We start from the raw sequence: 27,701 nt of genomic DNA, 5'->3' as shown, positions 1-27,701 counted from the left end.
AAGAGCTCATCTGGAAAAATCTAACATTTTAAAAAATTGTCTTTGATGTTTTAAATATCATCTTGTATTCTAGTTTTCAACGGCAGTTTTCCCTTTTTTCTTTAGCTTTCAAACCTCCAGCCTTTGAGATTGGACCCTGGAACTGTATTCTGTCTTTTTGTTCTCTTATTACTTCCTTGTTTCCCTCTGTTATTTTCCTTTTTACTTTCTTTCCTTCCTTTTATGCCCGAATTTTCTTGAAAAACATATATATAATATGTAATTTATACATAATGATTTAAATATATTGTATAGACTGATGCACAGTTTTATATGTATACTGAGCATCTGTCATAATTCTAGGTACTGTGCTTGCTTGCTGCAGGGTATGCAAACATGATCAGTTTCCATGATCATTTTAAGTATGTTGTTTATCAGGGATGTAGACATAAACAGCTAATTAGAGTGTGAAGTTCCAAATGCTGGTGTACAGAACGCAGAGCGCTGTGGGAACGCAGCGGAGAGAATACATATCCCCTTTGTCTTCTTGCCTTAAAAGAAGGTGAAAGTCGCTCAGTCGTGGCTGACTCTTTGTGACCCCATGGACTATACGGTCCGTGGAATTCTCCAGACCAGAATACTGGAGTGGGTAGCCTTTCCCCTCTCCAGGGGATCTTCCCAACCCAGGGATCAAACCCAGGTCTTCTGCATTGCAGGCGGATTCTTTACCAGCTGAGCCACAAAGGACAAGCTAAAATTACTCAGAACAGAAATGGCATTTTTCTCCTCGGGTGCGTCGGGCTGTGAGACATGTCACATCATGGCCCCTTTGAAGAGAGTCTTGTGACTTCATGAACATACCAGTACAATACGAAAGGTTATAGGTCAGGCTTTATTAAAGAAAAGCCCTGTCGATTTCACAGGTTTGATAGAAAGTACTGCAGGGTTCAACCCTGCCTGAGTCGACCTCAGCCCAGTTCCTTCCTCTGCCTGTACTGTTTCCAAGAGGCAGCTTTTTCTCTTCCATTACCAAGTAGGACCTTTCTAGCTTTAGTTGATGTAATATTCCTACCTTGCAATTCTCTCATCAGAAATTCCCCCACAAAATCTCATTCCTCATAAACTTTAATATAATAGAAATCTCTTCTTCAAAACATTAATCCTTTTATTCCATACTAATCAGGAGACATTGATCATTAATATCCAACATCCTCTATGTTCAACAGATATGGAAACTTTATCGTGTGTTATCATGTAGTACCCTAAGTTATCTCTGTCATCAACTGCATCCTTGTTATCCTCTTCACGCTCACTCCTCTAAAGGGTATCCAGCATCCAAGAATTACCCCCACATAAAAATTATTAATAAGATGTAATGTAGTCTTTACTGACATTTCCTTAGAGGGGACAGGGGCAAGACTTATGTTGTATATTTCCCAGTAGTCTGATTTAGTCATTTCTCTTCTCTGAAGTCCCCTTTTCTCATGAGTGACCCCCAAAGATCCCTTCTTTCTTCCCCTCCTCAAAGCACTTAGCCTTGGTGTCCTTTTTCTTTTTAACCACCTTTTGCAGAGCAACTCCACTCTGCCTTGACACTTACAGATTCCACCCAGATCCTAGATCAGTTAAGAGAACCTGTTCTCCTTAGAAGCCTGTTAAATAATTCATTTCCATAATTTAAACGTGTCTTTGTGATCCTTTTGTGTTTGAAGAGATAACAGTGAGAGTGTTATAAAACTGATGAAAGATAGTAGGCTCTTCTGGTTGTTCCTCAGTGGGAAAATTACTGAGTTACTGTTTACCATTATAGGAAGCAAAAATGTCTCCTTTATTCCTAAGTAGTTGCTTAAAAATCATGGAGTTAAAACATAAGTAATGTCAGTTTAACAATATTCTATGTTGTTTTAAACTATGAGCATTTCCATAACCTCCAGAGAGCATCCTACCGACTACATGGAGATCAAAGCAAGAATATTTTCTTAGTAATAGAAGCAGAAAGTAGAGCTTTGGGAATGCATTTTTCTCTTTACTATAAATATAACCCATAATAATGCTATGACTAGTTCCTGTAAATTAAAAAAGTTTCAGATGTCCTATGAGATAGGTTTCCTTTGGAATCAACTCTCAACAAGACACTAATAAATCTGACTTCCTCAGTATAATTATTCTTCTATTTAAGCAGGCATGAACCTAAGGACTTAGGTTGAACAGATCGTTCTTTTAAAAAAGAAAAAAATTCAATGCTCACCCTTTTTTAACAGGAATCTGTTCTGTGGACAGTTATAGATGGATTTTTATTGCTCATAGCGTGAGGGATTTATATTACAACGTGTGCATGTGTGTATGCTTGGGACCTGTAAGAGTTGGCCAGGTGGAAAGAGTTCTGTTAGAGCAGAAGCCTGTGTCTTTCTTTTAGGCCAAGTAATATTTTCTTAGGTTTGGTGAGTCTCAAAAGCTATTTGCTCCATTGATACAGCCCAGTAAAATCCTGAGTATAAATATATTGTATTGAACAATTATGAAACTGAGTGTGAGATTTTGTACTTGAATGAAACTTAACAAAGAACAGGTTAGGTTTCAGTTGAACCCTTGTCAAAATTGTATTGTTATCCTGGGCATTTTATGCATCTGATTGTTTGGGAATGATCTTACCTCACTAAAAGCTGTAAATAGAAACTGCCAATTTCACAAATGATCATGAATCTCTTGAAGGGTTTGGTGGTTTCATAGCTAGGAAAAAAAAAAAAAAAAAAAAACCTAGAGAGAAACATTTATACATCTTTTAAATTACATTATTTTGTAAACGGACAGTGTAAAAGGAAGAAATATTCTGGTACAATTTAGATATGACACATAAAACTAGGGCAGCACTTACTTTTAGAAATATTAAGTGTTACTAACTGTTTTAAAATTAATTACATAATTATCCAGTGGAACACCAAGATCCCAGGGTACCTTAATGTCAAGCTACACTTCCAAATAAAATAATAATAATTAACACCTGCTATATTCCAAGTGCTTTATTAGCTACAATTTTTAACTCCCCACATGTCTGTGTGTAAATAAACATCATTAAGAATATCAATCTTTTGTGTAGTTTAGAAATAAGAAAACTAAGGCAGAGAAATTGATTAGAATGATAAATTAGGTATTATGGCCTTGAATCACTTAGAGAGGCAGGTACTCAATAGGAACAATAGATGTTAGCAGAGTATAAAAATCACTCTTGCAACTATTCATAAATTACTGAATAATAATTAATTTAAAATATCACCTTCCTCCCAAGCCAAGTGATAAAGCAATTTAAAAGCTGTGACAAATTGCGAGGCATCCCTCAGACTATTGGAGATGCCTGAGACATGGCAGAACGTCCTTCAGAGTCACTGTTCTAGGTGCGTGGCGGCCACATGAAGTTGTATGTCACTCAAAGCCCTGGGTTGGCAGACTGAAGAGATGTAGTTCACTGAATGCCACATTGTCATCAGGGGGGTAGATTTAGGTTTGCAAACCACAGCTTGCCAAGGAAGCAATACTTTTTTTTGATGAAACAGTAGCAGTTTGTTAGTGTTTTCTCTCTGTGAAACAGTAGTTTATTAAGATGGTGATGAAAAGTGTAGGTAGAAGCTACGGGCCACCAGGACACTTGATGCCCCTTTGTAAGACCGCAGTCATTAAAGTGAAAGCTAACACAGGAACAGACAGTTAAAAAACCAGGAAGAGCTGCCACCACCCCTAAAACACTATAGTGAAAAAGGCAAAGTGAAACATGGCCGGTCAGGCTAGAGTCATAAAGCCTACACAATAAAGGGATGTTCTCTGATATAGTGTTCCAGAATTGCAGACTCATTGGACAGAAAAAAAGTTGTGATTAATACCCATTTGGGGAGAACTTGAGCTAGAAAAGAAAAAAGCAAGCCAACTAAACTTCAGTGGGGCAATAAGTAAGACAGATAGTGACCTTGCAGTGATCCGAACTGCCTCTACCACTGGGCCATTTGAGCAAAAGAATGAACACCTTCTAGCCTGGCTCTGCTTTGGGGTTCTGAAATAGGTGGATGTGGAGAGAAGAAAATTGCTTTAAGGTTTTACCATAGAAATGTCGCTGGTGTGTGGACAGAGAGAGGGCAGGCTTTTGGTTACCTATGCATTGATGTTATTGGCTTTATTTTACATGGTGAGAATCTCTTTGATGGCATTCATTACCTAAGATAATTGATACATGTAATACATAAACACATTCTTTATTCATTTGGGTGGAAGAGTCTAATTGCACGGTATAAAACATTTGTCCTGAGTACAGTTTGCTCCAAAAATTGGAATCATTTCACTGCTTCTTGATGAAAAGGTTTCATCTTCCTGATGGACTATTGGAAGCAATTCCCTCCCATTTCTCATGCCACTATGCTGAGGGTTAGGGCTTCATGGAGACCAGAGAAGCAATTTGCTCAATTCTCACCTAGCCTTGAGATATTGAAACCTGAGCTTCCATTTGAATGAAACTTACACTCACCTGGAAATAAGTTTTTTCTTTGTCTTCTTTATTTATTTATTTTTTGAAAGTACAGTGTTCAAAGGGATCACTGATTCTTCTACCTAAGAATCAAAGAAATCAAAGGGCCAATCTTCATACTAGATACACTAACACACAGACTATAATACTAATTCTAAAATACCTGTTAAGAGAAGCACATGTTAGAAAAATTTCTAAGTGGATACCTAAATAAAAATAAGTACTTTGCATCCAGTTGTTTTACCCGTCTATGTAAAATTCAAGTGATATGTTTTATCTTCTAGTCTCACACAGGTGAAAGTGCAATTAACACGTACATAGGAATGGTATGTTTTTACATTTTTAAGGATAGAGAGAAAGCATAGCATTTTAAAAATAGTGAAATCTAGAGGGGACCTTTGCAACTTTTTGTAATGTTTTATCGTGTTTTTCTTTTGGGTTAGAAAAGTGCTGTGAAAAGGCTTATAAAAATACGTTTATATATAACCTGTGCAATTCTCAGGAAAACTCAGACCGAACAAGGTACAGCCAGTTAAACATATCTTGTCATAGAAATAAAAAAAAACAAGTGCTTTTCCTCGGTGGCCCCATCACCGTCTGCACTTCTTCGACAGGCAGGCGGCATGCCTTTCTTCCCTTTCGCCTTTCTGCATGATTGTATTTTAGGCACATCCTTTACCAACCTCACCGTGAATAGCTTCTTTCGTTTTTTCTCCTTTTCCCCACTTTTTCTCCCTCTCTGAATACATTTCACAGACGACTGTCTTCGAAAATAACATCAGTTAATTTTTGAACTTAAAAAAAATCACATGTAGCCCCAGTCTGCCCTCTCCATTGATGTGCCGTGTGTGAAGGAGGCTGTGCGGGGCCTGATAAGCCCCGTTTGTGAAGTCTGTTCAGCTGGAGGCCAGGTACTAGCCGCTCCACAGACGGGCTGTTTATTCAGCCGGCCGGGCTCCAGGTGGTTGCCGGTGGACCCTCACGTCTCCCGGGCTCTGAAACCGAGACTCTACGAGGAGGTGGCTTCGCTTCTGTGCCTGCCACTGCCGGTCGCCATTGTTTGCTTGCTCTTGCTGTTTGTTTGAAGTAGACAACAGATTTGCCCCGGAAGGCTTTCTCACCCCAGTGCTCTCCCCCTTTTGCAGAGCCCGATGATGTCCGCGGGGACCCTGCAGTCAGCCATCAGAGCGCTCCTGCCCCTCAGGATGCTCGTCATTCAGTCGTAGATGCGGGCGGCGTTGAGAGCATCACCCAGTGTTCCCAGCAGCTTCCTCAGATGATGGCTGCAGGTAAATGTCGGTGGCCAGCACAGGACACAAACTGGACCTTTCGCATCTTAGTGGAAAGGCTCCCCAGCCATGAAAACATGTGTTGAACTGGGAGCCTGGTCTCCTCAAAAGAGCCAGGCCATGGAACTAGTGAACATCAAAGAGAGTTAACTCAGACTGCCCTGGTGGTCTGGTGGTTAAGACTTTGCCTTCCAGTGTAGGGGGTGTGATTTAGATCCCTCCCATCAGGGAGCTTAGATCCCACATGCCTCCAGGCCAAAAAAACCAAAACATAAGACGGAAGCAAAAATTGTAACAAACTCAATAAAGACTTTAAACAAAGATAGTTGAGAAAATAAATTTCTTTTTTCTTTTTTAAAAAAAAGAGCATCAAGTCCCATTTGATATATTTTGCTGTCTTCTTTTTTAGCTCTGTGCTATTTGTTTTCAATATTATTTATTTTGCCTTAATGAAAATCTGTGCTTGTAAGAAATATTTGGGGAGTCACTTCAGACAGACACCTGCATTTAATGTATGGATGTTAATTATTTGTTAAGGATGGAATGTGTTATAAGGTAAGTCTTAATAAATTCAATCAGGACAGCTTTGACTGCTCGACAACTGAATTTGGAGATTTTTATTATATAGTTAGAAGGTGTGCCTGCTTCAGAATTACACTCGCAGACAGACAAATTTATTTATTCTTAGCCAATTGCCTTGTTTTACCCAAAGAGTCCTCTCCATTGGGGAACTTAACTGATGTTTCCCTGGGAAAAGGAAGTGATTCTTCATTTTTTTCCCCCCAAAGGTGCGTCCTTAATGGCACGCTGAGTACGATATAAGCTGCATGTCATTAAGTTTCCTCCCAGAATGTATTCCGTCATGTTGACGTCTGGAGAAAGTGTTGGTGTAGATTACAGTGCCGTATTTTTTTGTGGTTTGGGAATGTGCTTAAAGGAAGCCTCACGTCTCTAGAAAAGCGATTTGTTTTCAGACACCCTCGCCGGTGGAATCTAAGTCAGTTTGCTTTCCCACCCGCAGCAGCCGATGGTTTGGGGAGCATCGCAATAGACGCGACCCAGCTGAACATGTCGGTGACGGACCCCACCGCCTGGGCCACCGCCATGAATAACTTGGGCATGGTTCCCGTGGGGTTGCCCGGACAGCAGCTCGTGTCAGGTAAGCTCTCTCTGGGGTTGGAAGATGTTTGCAGCCGTGCCGGCAGGCTTGGGTGCCTGGCACCTCATATTCTTTCCACGCACAAGTGTCGAGCCTGGCCTGGGATTTATGCCCAGGGCATGTTTGGCAGGGGTCATGTGCCTGAGAGTCTTGTCCTCCTTGTCACCTCGCTCTTCTGCCAAACACCCATTCTCAGAAAAAACTCACACGCAGTATCTCTCACCGATGGCATTGCAACATGAATTCTGTATTTTAAAAAGGTAAATAGTAGAGCTAATATTTGTTTTCCAATTTGCAAAACTCTTCCACGGATGTTACAGCATTTGATCCCAGTCTTCTCTTTGAGACAGGTAGGTCCTGATGGTGGTTGCAGCTCAGGTTCGTGTTCCCATGTTAAAAATAGGGAAAGAGGGGCCCGGAGTTTGGGTGGGTGGCTTTTCCAGCACTGAAGTGGCAGGACTTAGAAACCCAAGTCAACTGACAGTGTGTTCCCTGGTTTCTTTCCATCGTATTTTGGAGTTGTCGTAATAGTAATGCATTTGAGAGAGAAAATGTTTGGGGACGTCACAAAGTAGGTCGTCTTTGGAAAGAGTTCATCGTTGAATTTAACACATTTGTTGCTGATTTTCCATGTGCTTTGGGAAATAGAATAAATATATACATATATAAGTGTCCTTGAGGATTCAGGGAGCATGTCGCCCCAAATTGAAAAACATAGTGACTAAAAACCAGCAAAAAAATAAAAAATAGATGTGTAGAATCATGGGCTAAGAGGTGGTTTAGACTAGTTCTATGGTAATTTCCAGAAGGATCAATGCCTGGGGCTCTGAGGAAAGATGTTATCAGTGAGATGGGGTTTGTGCTGCCTGGAAAGATGCTTAGGTCTCCTGTAGTATCTACTTTACTCAACTTATTCACTCACTTAACACACGTTTTTTGAGGCACTGTCCTGGTGCAGGCGTGGTCCCTGCCTCTCTGCCTTTCAAGAATTTTCAATGGAAAACTGACAGTTATTATTCTATCTTGTTACTGTGGTGGTTTAGTCACTAAGTTGTGTTCGACTCTTGCAACCACATGGACTATAGACCACCAGGTTCCTCAGTCCATGAGATTCTCCAGGCAAGAATACTGGAGTGGGTTGCCATTCCCTTTTCCAGGGATCTTCCCCGTCCAGGGATCGAACCCTGGTCTCAGTCACTAAGTCATGTCCAACTCTTTGCGACCCCATGGACTGCAGCACACCAGGCTTCCCTGTCCTTCACTATCTCCTGGAGTTTACTCAAACTCATGTCCATCGAGTTGATGATGCCATCCAACCATCTCATCCTCTGTCATCCCCTTCTCTTCCTGCCCTCACTTTTTCCCGGCATCAGGGTATTTTCCAATGAGTCAGTTCTTCGCATCAGGTGGCCAAAGTACTGGAGCTTCAGCTTCAGCATCAGTCCTTCCAATGAATATTCAGGACTGATTTCCTTTAGAATTGACTGGTTTGAGCTCCTTTCTCTCCAGGGGACTCTCAAGACTATTTTCTAGCACCACAGTTCAAAAGCATCAAATCTTCAACACCCAACCTTCTTTATGGGTCAACTCTCACATCCATGCATGACTACTGGAAAAACCATAGCTTTGACTAGATGGACTTTTGTCGACAAAGTAATGTCTCTGCTTTTTAATATGCCATCAAGATTTTTCGATAACTTTTCTTCCAAGGAGAAAGCATCTTTTAATTTCATGGTTGCAGTCACCATCTGCAGTGATTTTGGAGCCCGAGAAAATAAAGTCTGTCACTGTTTCCATTGTTTCCTCATCTATTTGCCATGAAGTGATGGGACCAGATGGCATGATCTTAGTTTTTCGAATGTTGTTTTAAGCCACGTTTTTTTCCTCTCCCCTTTCACCTTCATCAAGAGTCTCTTTAGTTCCTCTTTGCTTTCTGCCATTAGAGTGATATCATCAGCATATCTGAGGTATTCATATTTCTCCCTGAAATCTTGATTCCAGCTTGTGATTCCTCCAGCCCAGCGTCTCACGTGATGTACTCTGCACAGAAGTTAAATAAGCACGGTGACAGTACACAGCCTTGTCATACTCCTTTCCCAGTTTTGAGCCAGTCTGTTGTTCCGTGTCCGGTTCTAACTCTTGCTTGTTGACCTGCATGCAGGTTTCTCAAGGAGACAGGTAAAGTGGTCTGGTATTCCCATCTCTTGAAGAATTTTCCACAGTTTCTTATGATCCACACAGTCAAAGGCTTTAACGCAATCAGTGAGGTAGAAGTAGATGTTTTTCTGGAATCTCTTGCTTTTTCTGTGATCCAGCAGATGTTGCCAGTTTGATCTCTGGTTCCTCTGCCTTTTCGAAATCCAGCTTGTATATCTTGGTTCATGTACTGCCGAAGCCTAGCTGGGAGGATGTTGAGCATTACCTTGCTAGCATGTGAAATGAGTATAGTTGTGCAGTAGTTTCAACACTCTTTGGCATTGCTCTTCTTTGGGATTGGAATTACACTACGGTTGTTGTTATATGTCAGAAGAACAACTCACTTTTGCCCATCAAGTTATATGAGAGTAGACAGTATACTTTAAGTATAAACCTCTTGCCTTTGGAGAGCTACTAAGTTTCACACCCACAGATGTGTGTACTTTGAGCTGAGTTGAGCAAACATTTGATTTTCTGTTTTTGTTTTGTCAATAGGACAGTACATGTAAGAGTCTAAACTGGCTGTAGTAAGTTATAGGTACTGTGTGTGGCAGTGTGCACATGAATACAAGCATATATGTACACGCAAATACATATACTATTATGCCATTTCTTCTATAACATAACAAAGGAGAAGAGAGGACAGGAAACAAAGGAAGGTGGAAGACAGAAAAAGGAAAGTCAGATATTAACATTACAAAACATTAAACTTAGGCTATTTATAAAATTCTCCAAAATGTTATAAAATAAATGCAGTAGAGGCTTAGTCTTTTATGGGATGTGTGTGTGTATGCACATAAATGACATTTTCTATCGTTTGAACATGTGTTTATCCAGACCCCTTTTCCCTAAAGCTAATTTGGACAAATACTTCCTCCTAATAACTAGAGAGTACAGATTTATGTTTCTGTCCCAAATTTTCCCAGCTGCCTAATTGAAATATTCATACGGCAGAAATCACTTTACTCTTGTCTCCACCTCCACTCCTCTCAGATAGTGTTGTATGACTTCCAGGGTAAGCCACAACCTCAATAATTCATTATTTTTTTCTTATGATTTTGAGTCTTCTGACATTTTAACCATGACCGATTTATGATTTTCCCAGCAACTTACCATGAAAAGAATTACAGCCCTACTCGTTATAGAAGATTTACCGTATCTGCCCTGAATTACATTCTCTATCTCCTGTATTAGCCAAACTGCTTAAGCTGCGTCTGAGCCTTTCGGGGTCTTCCGGAGCATCCATCGTCATCCCTCCCCACCCATCAGGTGAATTACACTCGGCTTGTTCTCTTGGCGGCCCACAGCCTTCCTTGGTCGAGGCTTGCTCAGGGTACAGTTCTGTTGTGCTTGGACTGTGTATGTATTGTCTTCCAGTCTTTTCTCTATGGAAGTATTTGAGTACTATTAAATATAGAAATCTCTATTATGTATTTTTATTAACACCTTATCCTAAATTATTTTTTCCATTTTCTAGTTTCATGTTAAAATTTTAGAATAATCCTTTGAATAAATCTTCCCCAGTTTTTCTGTATTTGCACTTCAGCTGTTTGCTTTTTCTTTTCTTTTCTTTTCTTTTACTCTTCCTAGCCAAGTTTCTGGAGAACTTAATCTCTTCAAGTATGTATAAGCATTTTACCTTTTCTGTAAAATGATATTTGTATCTATTTCATCAGACAGTTGTAAGATTGAAATATGATAACTTATTACATATAATAACTGCATAGTACCTACACATAGTAAGCATTCATTAAATATTAACTCTTATTCCTTCCTTTCTCCCTTGTGATGTTTTTTAACAAACAATATTATGGTGAACCTTTTTTATGCATAGAACTTTTCAACAATTAGAATTGTTTCCCTTAGATTGACTCGTACATGTAGAATTAGTTGGTCAAAATAAATGAACATTTTAAAGTTTCTTGTTAAATACTGGACAATTGAATTCCAAAATATAAATGCATATTTAATATTTACTAACTTGATATGCAAAGGTGGTATCCTGTTATTTTGCCTTAAATTATTTTATAACTACTCTTTTTAAATTATGGCATTTTCCTTCATTTATTTTTCATTCATATTTCCTCTTTTGTAAATAGATTACTTTCATGCTATATCCACTTATCACATAGGATTAGGGGTGATTTGTTTTATTGGCTTGTATTTGGTCATTGCTTTTAAGCATTTTTTTTTTTTTTTTAAAGCGAGCACTTTAATATTTTTCCTTAGTGGCAGAGCAAGCAATAATGAGGAGTAGATCCAGAATGCCAGAGTAAATCTTTCATTTATGGTTTGTTTTTTTTCATTTATTTTTATTAGTTAGAGGCTAATTACTTTACAATATTGTAGTGGTTTTTGTCATACATTGACATGAATCAGCCATGGATTTACATGTATTCCCCATCCCGATCCCCCCTCCCACCTCCCTCTCCACCCGATTCCTCTGGGTCTTCCCAGTGCACCAGGCCCGAGCACTTGTCTCATGCATCCAGCCTAAGGGGTTTCCCAGGTGGTGCAGTTGGTCAAGAATCTGTCAGTGCAGGAGACCTAAGAGATGTGGGTTTGATCCCTAGGTTGGGAAGATCCCCTGGAGGAGGAAATGGCAACCCATTCCAGTATTCTTGCCTGGAAAATTATTTTAATCTTGCAGTTCATATTCTCTAAAAATATTTATCCTGTCTGTTTTTCACCTCGTCAATATTATTTCTTTAAAAAAATAAAGTTTAATATTTCCTTTATGAGTCCTTTTTGAGTATTCTATTTCTAAATACAGAAAGGTTTTGCCCACTCTCTACAATTGATACATAGTCCTAATTTTCCATGCCTGCATGGATATACTTTCTTCTTTTATGGGAAATTCAATTGCTGTGTATGTTTAATCTATTTCTCAAGTATCTGTTCTGTACTACCAATCTCTCTTTTTTTCTGCCTCCACATTGTTTCAGTCCTTCCAGCTCTGTTGTATATTTATATGAAGTACCTAATGGGTGGTGCTATTTATTTCTTTTCCCCATAATTGCAGAGCTGCAGAATGTTGCCCCTCACCCAGTCTTCATGCTGGCTCCTGTCTGAGGCAACTTTTAATGTCTCAGAGGGACTGAAAGATAATTTCGTGTACCCTTCCTTCCAAGAAATCTCCTCTAAAATGTCTCTGACAGGATGACAGAGAAGCTAGATTTTCTGAGCACTTGGCTTTCTCCCAGAGTTTCTGGTATCTCTCAATGACCAACTGCTCGTCCCTTGCCTGTTCAGATCAAATCGACACTGAATCCCATTCCTTACTACTCTTTCCTTATTTATTGGGAGATCAGAATTATCAGCAAAGCAGGACACACATTTTTCACATCCTCTGATTTTAGCAAAAGGATTTCCCAGGAAATCGAATGCACTTATGGTTGCCGTGTCATGCCATTCTGATGGGTCATCGTGAGCTCCCACGATGACACCTCTTTAATTGTCCTCCCCTTTCTTCATCACCACAGTCCCCTTCCCACTTTCATGAACTTCCCCATCTACCTTCTTCATATGAAGTGCTACTCAAGATCATCTCATTGAATTTGCTTATTTTATCCAAAATGAACGTTCTGCTGGTAAGTGCCTGCATGCTCAGTCACTCAGCCATGTCCAGCTCTGTGACCCCATGGACTGTAGCCCACCGGGCTCCTCTGTCCATGGGATTCTCCAGGCGAGAAGACTGGAGTGGGTTGCCATACGCTTCTCCAGGGGATCTTCCTGACCCAGGGATCAAACCTGCATCTCCTATGTCTCATGAATTGGCAGGCGGATTCTTTACCACTAGCACCACCTATACTACAGCCCTAAATCCCGTACTCAAAGTCTTGGCTTATCATGAGATAATATTTACCTCCTTATAGTATTGTAGACTTATTTTATTCCACGTTTATAGTTTTGAGGAGTTTTCAAATTTTTTTGTTGTTGATTTGTTCCTATTATCCATACCTTGTGCATTAGTATAGGTCCAGATTTTCTAAACTGGCCTGATGGAACATCAGTGTCCTATAGTCATTAGGTAGGGTGGATGTCATGTAAGTGTTTATGTGGCCTAGTTGCCATGGGTTTAACACAGTTCAATTCAGTCACTCAGTCATGTCCAACTGTTTGTGACCCCACGAACTGCAGTCTGCCAGGTTTCCCTGCCCTCCACCATCTCCCGGAGCTTGTTCAAACTCATGTCCATTGAGTCGGTGATGCCATCCAGCCATCTCACCCTTCTCCACTGATCTCGAGTAGCATACTGGGCACCTACCAACCTGGGGAGTTCATCTTTCAGTCTTTTATCTTTTTGCCTTTTCACACTGTTTTGGGGGTTCTCAAGGCAAGAATACTGAAGTGGTTTGCCATTCCCTTCTCCAGTGGACCACGTTTTGTCAGAACTCTCCACCATGACCCGTCCGTCTTGCGTGGCACTACATGGCATAGTTTCATTGAGTTAGACAAGGCTGTGATGATTGCTTTCTCTGTGGGTTTCCTCAGAGCATTGACTCCATTAATGTGCAGTTTGAAAGAGTAGTGGCGTGTATGTTGGATTCCCCAAACATAACTTGGCCTTTAACAAATATCTGTTAACACCTCACAAGACATTAGAATACTGCCATCAAGCCAGATTTTCCCTCCAGCTATGGAGATCCCAGTCCACGACCATCCATCCGTCTTTTGTTGCCGTCTCTGATATGCTCCCTGTGATCTGGTTTATAGCTGTGTGTGTGTGCATTTGTGTTTTCACTGAGCAGTGTCACTTCCTAATCTCAGCTTTCACAATAATCCTCATGTGGTCTGGTGTTTGTTGCCTGAAGGCTCATTCCCAGTTTCCTGTGATACATAGTGTCATTTCCCATGAGCCCCCCATCTCTGGTGTCATCAATTGAAACTGAGAATATCAAATCCCGAGCTTCACACCATCTGTGCGACCAGCTGCCCCCTTCCCGGTATATCCTGGCTTCTCCTCCAGAGTCATAACCATCAACTGGAAGGGTTGGAAGGCAGCAGCTGAGTTGACCAGGTGTCAAGTTGCTTGCCCAGGTCCACCTGGGAACTGGTAATATTTCCTGGATGTTCTCTGGACATGAGTTTATACCTTGCTTTGCTCTAAACTTTTTGAAATTTTCTTTCCTAACATCAGCAGTGTCTCCTTAGCTGTTATTGACTTTGTGTGTGTTAGTGACTCAGTTTTGTCTGACTGTCTGCGACCCCATGGACTGTAGCCCTCCAGGCTCCTTTGTCCATGGGATTCTCCAGGCAAGAATACCGGAGTGGGTAGCCATTCCCTTCTCCAGGGGATCTTCCCAACGCAGGGATTGAACCCAGGTCTCCCACATTGGCAGGTGGTTTCTTTATCATCCGAGCCACCAGGGAAGCCTTGTTATTGACTTAAAGTGGACATATATCTCTTACTTCAAGTTTCTTAGAGTGACATTTGTTGTGTTTCAAATACATGCTCAGAAAAGGCATCACAGCTCCCCATTGGCTGTGGAAGCACCACGTGCCTTACCATGGCTTAAACCTCACAAGTGTCTGAGTTGGTCCTCGGTTCCTACCGTGCAGTTCCTTCTGAAACTCTGAGTTCACTCTCCGCACCCCTGTTCCCTGCCACTCTGAGAAGAGCTTAGCTTCACAGCCCATGGGGACATGAGCTATCCTCTTCCTCTCTCTCACTCATGGATGCCTCCACTCATTTTAATTCCACTCTGCTTCCTCTGAATATTTCTTGTCTAGCTTCCTTGTTGGGTTGTCTAATCCTCCCAGGAACACCTTTATCCTCTGCAATATGCCCAAATATGAAGAGGAATTTGTTAAATCCTTTCGTCTCCTGAAGCATCTCTCTTTTAACTCGGATTTATCAAGCCAGACATGGTGCTAAATACTGGGAATACAGTACATAGACCTCACTCTCCTGTATGAGAGCCTAGTGGGAGAAATAGAGAAGCAGGGATAAGCAAATACAAATCAGCGTGATAAGTGGTAGTGACAGTAACAAGTAAAGGATGCCGTAGAATATGGCTCAAGAGTGGTAAGCTGCAGAGTCCGATGGTTAGAGCTCTAGTGTTTTACTTGTTTTTGTTTTTTTGTCATTTTTATTGGTGTATGCTGGGTTTACAAGACTGTACACTTTTTAGGTGTACAGTAAAGTGAATCAGTTTTACATACACGTGCATCCACTCTTTTTTAGGTTCTTTTCCCGTGTAGACTAGTATAGAGTATTAAGTAGAGCTCCCTGTACTGTGCAGTAGGTCCTTATTAGTTATCTGTTTTATAAATGGTAATGTGTATATGTCAGTCCCAACCTCTCAATTTATCCCTCCCATAGAGACTGTCATACCAGGTGAAGTAAGTCAGCCAGAGAAAGATAAGTCTCACATGATGTCACTTCCATGTGGAATGTGGAGCCGTAGTTCCACAGAGCACTTGCGTTAAGTCCTGCAGAGAACTGATGGGAGTGGGGAGAGGTTGGTGCCAAGAAATCTGGTGGGAGGGCATGGCGGTCACCCAGACATGAGATAATAATGGCAATTATTGTCTCAGCAGTGGGGGGAGAAGTGAAGGGAGACATTTAATTACAGAAGGGAGAAAAAAAAAGGGAATTGATGACTGAGTCCATGTGAAATGCAAGGAGAGTGAAGAATCAACAGTAAATCCATAAATCCTGGGTTTCTGGCTTTGGAAGTTGTGTAAGTGGTGGGGTCGTTGACCGAGAACAGGGAAGGGAGAAGGGGAGTGGGAAGAAGATGGTGAGTTCCTTTTTGGATGTGTTGAGTATGAAGAAGCTGTTGAAGGAAGCACGTGGTGATCAGTCACATGTAAGGGTCTCGAGCTCATGAAAGAAGCGGGTGTGGAGATGTTGCTTTGGCACTCATGGCGCATGGACGGCCACTGACTCCTGTCTCCGCTAGTTACGCTTTTGCTGTGAAGTTACACATAGACCCTCAGCTGCTCATGCAGGGCTCAGCCTAGGCTCCAGTTACATCTCCAGATAACTCCTTCATCTTCTCCTTTCTTTGATCCACTCGATTTCTATTGTTGCTGGATTCCAAGGTCTGAAATAAGAGAAGTCATCAGAGACTTCAAAAATGTAACCTGGAGAACTATAACCAAGCTATCTCACCAGCTCACAGAGATACTCAGACTATCTGATGGTAAACTATTCCACACACTTGTTTTTAAATGAAAGTTATACTCCAACCAGCAAGCATCCTTTTTTTCAGTCCCTCTCGATATTAATGGTGACACTGGCATGATTAAGGGATGCAGATAGCCTGGGGGCTTAGTGGTTGGACTCTCCAGAAGATGATATTCAGTCCTCTTTTGTTTTCATTTCCCATCTTGTCGAAAGATTTCTCATTATTAAGTGTCAGAAAACAAATAGGCCCTTGACTTAACGTTTCACAATTTATGTACCTGATTTCATGTCTCCTTGACAGTTCTTTTATACTTTCCACAGTTATTTACCCTTTTTTCCCCAGGACAGCAGGACGGTACATTGGTGTATTCATTCATTCACTGCACTATCACTGAAGGTTCATAATGCACTGTGTGTTTTACAAGACACTAGAGAAACAGCAGTTTACACGACAGACAGGTGATGCTCCTATGGAGAAACACATTTCTAAAGAAGCAGATGTTTTCCAAATAGCTGTGCAGATGATCATATAATTACAATCGTGGGCTGTTACCAAAGAGAGCTGGAAGCCTGACTTGCCTCCGAGCGATTGGAGGGTGTTCAGATAAGGTCCCCTTGAAGAAGTTATATTCATGCCAAGACCCCAAGGATAGATTAGAATTATTCCAATAGCAGGAGGGAAGAACAGGAGGAAAAGGCGAGTTTGGGAAGATGAGAAAATTCTAAAAACAGAAAATGCCCTGTGGAAAGGCCTGAGGTGGTAAGGACCTGGCTTTTGCAAGGAAATGAAAGGTGTGTGTGGGTGGGCAGGAGAAGGCGATTGGCGTGGGGTGGGTTGTCAGGCTGGTCCTTAACGTGTGTGTGGAGAGGTTGGCGGGGGCCAGATTCTGCCTGCCAAAGTGAGGAGTACAGATGTTATTTGAAGTGCAAGCTACTGAAGGAGTTCAAGCAGGGAAGCAACCTCTGACTCATGTTTAAAAGAGAAAAAAAAAATCACCCAGGTTGTTTTATAGGGTCTGGATTGAAGAGTGGTAGAAGGCATCTGGCCCCACACCCGGAGGCTTATGGGAATCACAGAAGAGGTGGATGGTCGCCTGGAGTACTGAGCACCTACTGAATGGTAGCCTGGAGTACTGAGCACCTACTGAATGGTAGCCTGGAGTACTGAGCACCTACTGAATGGTAGCCTGGAGTACTGAGCACCTACTGAATGGTAGCCTGGAGTACTGAGCACCTACTGAATGGTTGACTGTAGGACTGAGCACCTGCTGTGTGTCAGGCATTGCCTTAGGTGCTGCAGATTCACACACACTCCTGAAGCTTGTGTTCTGCTGCTTTGTTAATGGTGTGTGTGTGTCTACAGTATTTCTAGAGGGAAGAGAATTTGTGGAAACTTGTTTTCAGAAGCTGTTTGCTCCTTCCTGTACTAGGTACCGTGTGCAGTAATTGATGTCACTCCAGACAAATCAAGGCTTGTCCTCCAGTAACTCCCCACAAGTGACAACAGCCCATATCCTTGTTGGTTAGAGATGTTGTAAAATGAAAGCCCTTTTCAAGTGCTTGCGTAACACAATACAGTTATTTGAAATACTGTCATTTTTTTTTTCCTCTTTCATGGAATGAAGCACATAAGTATTACCTGCTGTGTAAATTTACTTCTTGGTAGACTGACTTCTTTTGAATTATCAATGTGTAATTTTTTTTCTTCCTATGTATGCCATAACAATTAAAAAAAATTTTTAAGCTGGTGTCCCATCTCTTGATTAGCTTAGTCTTTGGTCTGTCATACCCTGGTATATGCACTATTCAACTAGCCTTTTGAACTAGGCAAGTCACTTTCCTACCCACTAGGCTAAAACTAGAGAAAATATATTCATAGAATTGCATGTATATTTATGTATGGATGGATATATTTGAGTATACACATGCTGCATAGAAATATATAATGTGTGTACACATGCGTATGGGCTTCCCAAGTGACTCAGTGGTAGAGAAGCCACCTGCCATGAAGGAGACCCGGGTTCCATCCCTAGGTCGGGAAGATCCCCTGGAGAAGGAAATGGCAACCCACTCCAGTATTCTTGCCTTGAGAATCCCACGGACAGAGGAGCCTGTTGGGCTATAGACCAGGGGGTCACAGAGAGTCGGACACGACTTAGAGCTAAACAGCACATGCATATACATCACAGACACACACATCCTCTAGTTTTCTTGGTTTCCTTTTCTTCCCCTGGGATAGAGAAGCTTTGATATTTTTGACAGCAACATGAACTGAAGGGAAGTATTTGCATTTCATAATGGAAAATTGTATCCTGGCCTCATAGTAGACATCTAATGCATCTGGGAACAGAAAGAAAAACCAAACAGTTAAATTCCTATATTAAAATAAATTTGTGTATTTCTATCCCATGTGTGCACATGCACACATGCATGTTACTGTATATTAGGTTTTTGTTTTGAATTAATTTCAAAGCTTTTTACTTGTAAATATGGAATAATTGTATGTATTATTCTGTATCTCGTTTCTTTTTATTTCCTTTTATTTTATAGCCTTATCATTATCTGTGTTAGATATTGTGTTTTTGAGTTGTAGTTGAGTTACGCCTTTATATAATTAGACTATCATTTATTTAACAGACTGCTGGACTGTACGCTTATATAAGCAAGAACCATGTCTAATTCAGCTTTCTATTTCTTCATCATCAAACACAGAGCTGAGTGCTCAATAACTACATAGATGAAAGAATGTATGATTTTATTTTTTTATGTAATCAGTTGTATAAAATGTATTAATTTTGGAAAAGTCACTTTTGTACCTGATACTTGGAGTAGGATAGCTTTTATGTCGTTAATCGAGGTTAGCGATAGCCATCCTTCTCCTTATTTGATGTCTGTGAGATTATTTCCTTTTTCTTTTTAAAAGCTGTATCTTTCCCATCTCTTCTTATTATGCTTAGGCTTTCATTTACCTTCTAGAACATACGGAGTCTATTTACAATAGCTGTTTTTGTATGGTGCTCAGATGCTCAGTCGCGTCTGACTTTCTGCAGACCCATGAACTGTAGCTTTCCAGGCTCCTTTGTCCATGGGATTTCCCAGGCAAGAATTCTGGTGTGGGTTGCCATTTCTTTTTCTAGGGGATCGTCCCAACCCAAAGATTGAGCCGTGTCTCATGTCTCCTGCATTGGCAGGCAGGTTCTTTACCACTGAGCCACCCAGGAAGCCTTCATCGACCAATTCTGTTATATGTGATGTCTCGAAGTGTCCTTCTTTGGGTTAGTTTTTCTCCCCTTGATGGGCCATATTTTTCTATTTCTTTGCATGCCTAGTAATTCTTTGATGGATGCCAGACATTGTGAATTTTACATTATTAGGTGCTAGCATTTTTTGTTTTCCTTTCAATATTTTAAAAATAGTTTAATTCATTCAAAGATTTTCTTTGGAGCTTGGGTAGTTGGGTCTCGAGCAGCCTTTGGCCTGGAGATAATTTTATCCTACTTCTGAGGCAATACCCTACTGGGCCCTTTACCCAAGTACATTGCAAGGTTTCCCCTGCCTGGCTATTGGAAATCTGATCTGTTCCCAGAGCTTTGCGAGCTTCCGAAATGGTTCCCCCTGCCCCTCCTCCCCCATGGTTTTTTCCTCAGCCTTAGTCCTTGCCTCACATGCCTGATCAAAACTCATCCCAAGTCTTGAGGGGAGCCATCCAAAGGTCTCCAGAGCGCCAACTCTCTGATTAGCTCCTTCCTCCCCAGTGCTCACCCCTGTAATTTCCAGCTACCTCGGCCTCTTCAGACAACTGAATTCAGGTACCCCCTCAGGCTCTGTCTGAGTTTCTCTTCCCTGAGGTAAATCCCTGAAGCCTCCTAGACAGCAGACGGGGACAATCGATGGATTTCACTTCACCTGTCTCCATTCTCTCAGTAATCACTGTCTTCTACTTCCCATTGTCCAATGCCTGAAAACTGTCATTTCATGTGTTTTGTGTTTTTTGAACATTTATTTTTGTTTATTTATTTATTTGTCTCTGCTGGATCTTAGCTGCAGCATGTGGGATCTAGTCACCCCACCACGGATCGAACCTGGGCCCCCTGCTTTGGGAGCGAGGAGTCTTAGCCGCTGGACTGGCAGGAAAGTCCCTTGTCTTCCCTTTCGGTTGCTTGAGGCGGAAGGTTTGATTCTATCCCTGTTGCTTCCTCATGACTAGAAACAGAAGTTACCAAGTCTTTTTAAAAAGTGTGCCTCCGTGCTTCCTCTAAAGACATACTCAGTATAAATCTGAGGCTACGGTATGAATGACTTTACTAGGAACATTGAAAAGAATAGTAATAAGCCCACCAATTATTGAGCACCTAACACATACCAAATACTCTAAATACTTTCTTTCAGTTCCTTCTCTGCTAGCTAAATATTATTTACTTGGTATTAGAGATAAGGGAACTGAGCCTGGGTGATGTTTGTTAACTTAACCTAAGGTTACTCAGGTAGAAGGAGGCAGTGCTGGAATTGAAATCCAGGTCTGGCTGCCTAAAGTATTTCTATTCTATCAGGAACTGGGAGGAAATGATTAAGGCAAAATCTTCTACAGTTTTACCTCAAGCTAGCCCTATCTTTACACTTACTTTTAAAGATAAATACTTTAGGTGGAAATATCTTGGAGATTGGGGAGAAATGATGATTGTAGAGTTTTATTTTTGTATTGCATTGAAGTTTAAAAGATTTCAGTTATTTAATTTTTATGCGTATCATTGTGCTTGAAATCTGGAGATTTCTATTAAACCTTACAATTTTAGGACTTGGGGGCCAGTGATCTAAGATCTGTACTACAATTTAACCAGGAATAGTTTAGTAATATAAAGTTGACTGCTATCAATAAAATCATGGTGGTCATGCCCTCTGGTTAATATCCTAACCAGAAACGATGATGAAATAAGGTGAATACTTACATTTCAGTCTGAAAATAAGAAAGCTCTCCCAAAGGATAAAAGAAACTGAATTTTTCAGTGATTAATGCTCATGAGATGAACTTTGTTGTTGTTCAGTTGCTAAATTGTGTCCGACTCTTTGTGACCCCCATGGACTGCAGCATGTCAGGCTTCCCTGTCCTTCATTGTCTCCCAGAGTTTGCTCAAACTCATGTCCATTTTGTCAGTGACGCTATCTAAACATCTCATCCTCTTGCCCTCAGTGTTTCCCAGCATCAGGGTCTTTTCTATTGAGTTGGCCCTTTGCATCAGGTGGCCAAAGGATTGGACCTTCAGCCTCAGCATCAGTCCTTCCAATGAGTATTCAGGGTTGATTTCCATTAGGATTGACTCGTTTGATCTCCTTGCTGTCCAAGGGACTCACAAGATGTACTTGGATCAACTTAAATATTCACTCTTCAGAAGGTACTGAATCCAGAGCAAGGGTGGGACTTGTGGATTTGGTGAACACAGGTGGAAGGAGTTCTTGGCTGAAGGATTCTGCATTCTCAGAAAAGGAGGAGGCAAAGTTATCTGGTGAGGTTAGGTGGGCTGATGAGAATGAAAGGTCTGAGAAGGGAGAGCCCTTGAAGGTAATCACTGGGGAAGCCAGAGGAAACTGAATGTGGAAGTTTAGGGAGACTGATGAATACTCAATGGGAGCCCACACGGTTTCCCTCAGCAGTGGGGCGTGTTCCCAGTGGGTGGGCATGGAGAAGGAGGGTGGCCTTTGTCCTGGTTGGGTTTTAGCAGGAGGCTGGAAGAAAAGGACAGGGGTTCAAAGAGGGTAGGATAAGCATCACAGGAGAGTCATCATGGAGCCTGACCATGCAGTCCTACAGCAGACTGGGGACAGAGCAGCGAAAGCGGGAGGACTGGTGTCAGAGAACGTGGAGGGGTCGCTGGATGGAGGAAGCCGATGAGGCCAAGTGGAGGGTCAGCAGGGTCGGGAGGCATGAGGGAGCCAGGGGAGTTAGCCAGTAGCAGCAGTAGACAAGGACCCTTCCTGTGGTCTTTGCAGAAGAAGAATCCTTTTCCTTAGAAATTGATGAGCCCTCTACGAGAAGCAGATGGCGGCCTGAGGTCTTGGGTTTGAATCCAGGCTCTTTCCCTTAACTGTGTAACCTGGGGCAAGGGATTTCACTTCCCTGAGTCCGTCTGCCTGTAAAAGGGCCATAGTAATACCAGCATTATTATCAGAGGACTGTTGCAGTTCCTGCAAGGGGTGACGTAAAGAGTGGGACACAGGGCAGAGATCCAAAATGTGTGCTTCCCGTGCGCTCCTTGGAGGGCAGTGCAGGGGGGACGTAGGAAGTGGGGAAGAGCCTTCCTGGGTGACTCTCTGTGTGAGGGAATGGAAAAAGAATGCTCGGTCCCTCCGAACGACGATTCTCGTTCTGAATTCTCTCCCGTTCTAGGAGCAGTGACAGCCCTTCTCCTGTACACTAGTTGTTGTTGCTCAATCGTGTGTTGTGTCTGACTCTCTGCGACCCCATGGACTGCAGCACGCCAGCGCAGACCCATCAATTGTACCTCTGTGACAGTATTACCCAAAGTAATTTCCAGGAGTCACTGTGTCAGCATTCCCTGGAATGTAGATGCCCAGTCCTATTTCAGACCTCCTGAGACCCAGAAATGACAAGTGCAAACTTGAGAACACAAGTCCTTGAGGTACTTCAGAGCCTGAGCTGTTGGGAAACAAACAAAATTACCCCATTGGGTCTGGGAATGGGTAGAGAAACTTGTCTGATGCTACATTTCTGTGGTCTTAACTATACCATAATTTTACTACTGGTGTGTGTGTGAGTGTGTATAAGTGCCTGAGCCATAAAGTAGCTAACAAGGGACTGCTGATGTAAGTCTAAAAATAAGATGACAGTGAAAGTGTAGCTCACTCAGCCATGTCCGACTTATTGCGATCCCATGGACTGTAGCCCTCCAGGCTCCTCTGTTCATGGGGATTCTCCAGGCAAGAATACGGGAGTGGTTAGCCATGCCCTCCTCCATGGAATCTTCCTGACCCAGGGATTGAACCTGAGTCTCCTACATTGCAGGCAGATTCTTTACCATCTGAGCCAGCAGGGAATTTACTATGTTTAAGAACTGTGCATAATCTCATCTAAAAACAGGTTTTATCTTGAAAAAAAAAAAAAAATCTCAAGCATCAAGACACACATCCCCGGACTATAATAAACAATATTTTCCTCCTCATCAGGGACAGTTACTTGCTCTCATAGAAGGCACAGCTTTGACCTTGAAGCTTGACTTCTGAAAGTTTATGCCTGTAGGCAAAGAGACACTTAATCCTTAAACTGAAGGAGAAATACTGTAGTCTTCAAGTTCACTAAGGCTTTAGGACCACGAGGGCATCTTTAAAGAAATATTCCTCACTTCACTGGCTGGAACTCTTGTGACCTCCATCAGTTAATGCTTCCTAGACATTTATTCCATCTCAGCAGGAAAAATCAGCCTCACCACCCTTACGCAAGGCAGCTCAAGTCTCTGCAGGGGACCCTCGCTCAGAGTGAATCACTGCCGAAGAGCTTCTAACCAGAGACATTTTCATGAGCCAGGCAATCACTCAAAAATGTTCATTGGCTGTTTCCAAAACTCTGTGGCCTCTCTCTCTCTTGGAAACCATGCATTTGCGAACATCTCTTTGAATTTGCTCATCCCCAGCTGTGAGAAAATACTGCCTCGTCATGGGTAGGGGAAAAAAGCAATTTAGGGAAATAATAGAGGAAGCTGGTGATGTCATCCGTGTCTGGTTTTCTGTGTCATCCTCGCTGGGGCTGGGCCAGGTGAAGGACAGGCTAGAGGCTCCACAGGGACCAGAGAAGGTCCTAACTGACCCGAGAAGACTGGGGAGGCACACAGGTGCCCAAAATTCCAGGCAGCCTCAGATAGGGAAGTGGAGTGCTGGGGGGCTGGGGTGTGAGCCCCCCTCTGCAGTCCTATGAGGGCTAAGTGACCACTGGCCAAGTTGCATGGATTCTGAGGGCCCTCTTCTGCCCACCTGTCAAAAGGAGGGTGTCCGGATTCCACTAAGGCTCTGACATTTCGAGATTTAGGAAAATCCTCATGTCTAGAGTATAAGTCCTTTGCTTACTACACACAGTGGCTGGCAACATCTTGAGGAAATAAAGCAGGATGGTAACTTTTAACGAGAACCACAGGACGAGTAGCTGTGTAATTAAGGTAGTCTTTCTGGCGGTGGTGATGGTGGTTTGTTTTTGTTTATTTGTTCTTCAGTGGACCCAGAGAGCCCCTGCAGAGTTAATTGCAGAGTGGCCTTGGAAATGCTGTGGGAGAACCACTGTAAGGCGCTCTATCATCTTTCTGGGCTTTGAAGACGCAGCTTCAGGAGAGAGAAGGACTTGGCTCTCACCAGTTTCAAGCCGTTTGCCTTATTGGCATCTGCTGACTATCCAGTAACCAATGGCAGACATGGAGGTGGGAGTCACGTAGATGCTAGAAGCTGGAGGCTGTCAGTTCAAGCCATCTCAGCAAGAGTGCGAGCAGGGCCTTCCATATCTATCTCAGCCTTTCTTGTCAACTAAGGCTAATAGGGTACAGACCATCTTGTTTAGTCTCTCAGTTGGGTCTAACTATCTGTGACCCCATGCTGGAGCCCGCCAAGCTCCTCTGCCCGTGAGATTTTCCAGGCAAGAATACTGGAGTGGGTTACCATTTCCTCCTCCAGGGGATCTTCCCGACCCAGGGATTAAGTTCACCACGTCTTCTGCATTGGCAGCCTGATTCTTTACCACTGAGCCCGCAAGGAAGTCCACAGACCAGAGCAAATCCTAACGAAGCAGCCTGCTTTGATCTTACTGTGTCATTGCTTTTCATCATGGCTAGATCTGATTTATGAATTGACAGTTCCTTAAAGAAAATTAGGAACTTAGTGAAAACCTGAGCAGGAAGGAAGCAGAAGGGTACGTTTTCGTTTTCCCGCCGACCTCGCTTCACAAAGCTCCGGCTGTGCCTGAGCCCGGGGTCAAACCAAGGAAGGGAGCCAGCTCAGCTTCTGTGCGGCCCGTCGCGTGTGCATGTGGGACAGGCTCCTTCTCTGAGTCAGTCAACCCTGTGTTCTCTTTCCAGCAGCTTCTCGCTGGGTCCTGGGCTTAGGAAGGAAAAGGAAATGAGGCCAGACCTGTTCAAGTCATGTTCATGAGAACCAGAAAGCAAGACTTAGGGCAAAAATACAAATGAAAGTCTAAATCGTTATTATGAATTATTAAAAATCACTAATAAGGATCATTAAGAATTTATTGTAACATAGTATCCATTGTATGGGAAGCTAAGAGCACCAACTCAGGAGAAATAGTAAGATTTGGAAGTTAGAAGGGACTATAGGTAGTCCCAATACAATACTTATATTGGTATTTAGGGTTTAATTTTTTCAGAGAGGTTTCAGATACCATATTTCATTTAAATGTTAGTGATCCACTCCATGGTGGCACGTGTTTCTTATACTATCCCCATGCTTCTAGCAGATGTTTATAACCTATCAGGACCCTCTTTCCTACTAAAGTTGTTATTGTTGTTTAGCCGCTCAGTCATGCCCAACTCCTTGCCACGCCATAGACTGTAGCATACCAGGTTTCCTTGTCCTTCATTATCTCTGGGAGTTTGCTCAAACTCATGTCCATTGAGGCAGTGATGCCATCCAACCATCTCATCCTCTGTTGTCCCCTGCTTCTGCCTTCAATCATTCCCAGCATGAGGATCTTTTCCTGTGAATCAGTTCTTTGCATCAGGTGGCCAAAGTATTGGAGCTTCAGCTTCAGCATGGGTCCTTCCAATGAATATTCAGGGGTGATTTCCTTTAGAATTGATGGGTTTGATCTCCTTGCTTTCCTGGGACTCTCAAGAGTCTTCTCCAGCATCACAGTTGAAAAACATCAATTCTCCTAAAGTAGGATGTGTTTTATATCTTGACACGACGCTCCAGGCAGCCAACACCAGAACAGATGTGAAGAAAGCCTCAGGCTGACCCAGGCCTTGCATTTCATGGATGAGGAGCTAGAGATCAGGATAGGGTCTAGTTCAGTTCTGTCGAATACTGTATCTTGACTGTTTCCTCCATCTTTGATAGGTGGAGAGGAGCACCCGGGCACTCTTGCCTGTTCCCTTCCACGCCTGGTAAAGAGCATGCCAGGTCTGAGAGTGCCATGGTCACTGAAGGAAACTGACTGTAAAGCAGCAACTAATCTCTAACCTTGATTGTCTGAGCCCAAGAGTTAATCAACAGGAGACTGCATTTTTCATTCATTCACTGTGAGAGTCTTGTGTACAGTAAAGGGAAGGTCTGTTGATATTTCCCAAGGCAACAGAGATCCAGATAAAATTAATGAACCATGTTCATTTCGCCACATTTATAATCAAGAGTCTCTTTTAACTCTTCCTTGTTACATTTTGCATCCTGGTTACTTTCTTTTCCCCAGGAGACCAAGCTCAACCATTCATCTTTTTTTTCATGCTGTACCTGTGAGTGTATCCATCTGCCCATCTATCTGTCCACCCCTCCTTCCATCCAGTCTGTATCTTCTGCTTAGTGCTAAGCCTTGTAAGGGACACTGTATTTTATTCATCTTTGTGCCCCCACACCTCCCAGCACAGGGCATACTCAGTAAATGATTATAACCAGAACCTTTTGTCTGTAATTTCTTGCTCGTTTACCCACTCTCTCTCTCTTTTTTTTTTTTTTTTTACCCACTCTCTCTTTATATTGTTCTTATTTAGTTGCTCATTCGTGTCTGACTCTTCAGTTCCATGAACTGCAGCACGCCAGGCTTCCCTGTCCTTCACCATCTCCCAGAGTTTACGCAAACTCCTGTCCATTGAGTCGGTGATGCCATCCAACCATCTCATCCTCTGTCACCCTCTTCTGCCCTCAGTCTTTCCCAGCATCACGGTCTTTTCCAATGAGTCAGCTGCTCAGATCAGGTGGCCAGAATATTGGAACTTGAGCATCAGTCCTTCCAGTGAACACCCAGGACTGATCTCCTTTAGGATGGATGGGTTGGATCTCCTTGCAGTCCGAGGGACTCTCAAGAGTCTTCTCCAACACCACAGTTCGAAAGCATCCCCCCACCCCCCCACTCCCCCGCGGCCCCCGCTTTTTCTCCTATTTGAAAAAAAAATAAAAAGTACCTTCCTTAAGGGCTTATGGTTATCTTTCATTACATTGTAGGCCTGAGTACTCACAGCAGGCAGCAATACGACTGTGTGAGATTCTTGTTGCTCCTCACTTCTGCATCCAGCCAGCTACAGGCAAAAGGGCGAGGCCCCATTGTATTCTGGCTGACAATGAATTTCCTCCCAGCAGCAATTCAAAAGCATACAGTGCTTCATACTCTTTCCTCACATTATTTGTGGTTCACCTCTTTTATATGAATTATTTATAACTAATGCAATATCAGAAGTGTCTACAGAAATGTACCTGGCTTTGCCTCAGACTCCT

General features: G+C 42.4%; 1 protein-coding gene across 2 annotated transcripts in view; it reads left to right on the top strand.

The window, feature by feature from the left end:
* ENOX1 (ecto-NOX disulfide-thiol exchanger 1) overlaps positions 1 to 27,701 on the top strand; it is a 662,946-nt gene that overhangs the window by 411,456 nt on the left and 223,789 nt on the right. For both annotated transcript variants that reach the window (XM_061133275.1, XM_061133276.1), the window contains 2 exons: positions 5,635 to 5,778; positions 6,800 to 6,937. In XM_061133275.1, coding sequence (XP_060989258.1) covers positions 5,766 to 5,778; positions 6,800 to 6,937 — 151 coding nt within the window. In that variant the 5' untranslated portion in view covers positions 5,635 to 5,765. The remainder of the gene's footprint in view (positions 1 to 5,634; positions 5,779 to 6,799; positions 6,938 to 27,701) is intronic.

Source organism: Dama dama, chromosome 30 (assembly GCF_033118175.1).
Source record: "Dama dama isolate Ldn47 chromosome 30, ASM3311817v1, whole genome shotgun sequence".
NCBI classification, from domain to species: Eukaryota; Metazoa; Chordata; class Mammalia; order Artiodactyla; family Cervidae; genus Dama; species Dama dama.
Note: the sequence above shows the minus strand (reverse complement) of the source record. Positions and strands in the feature narration are given on the sequence as shown.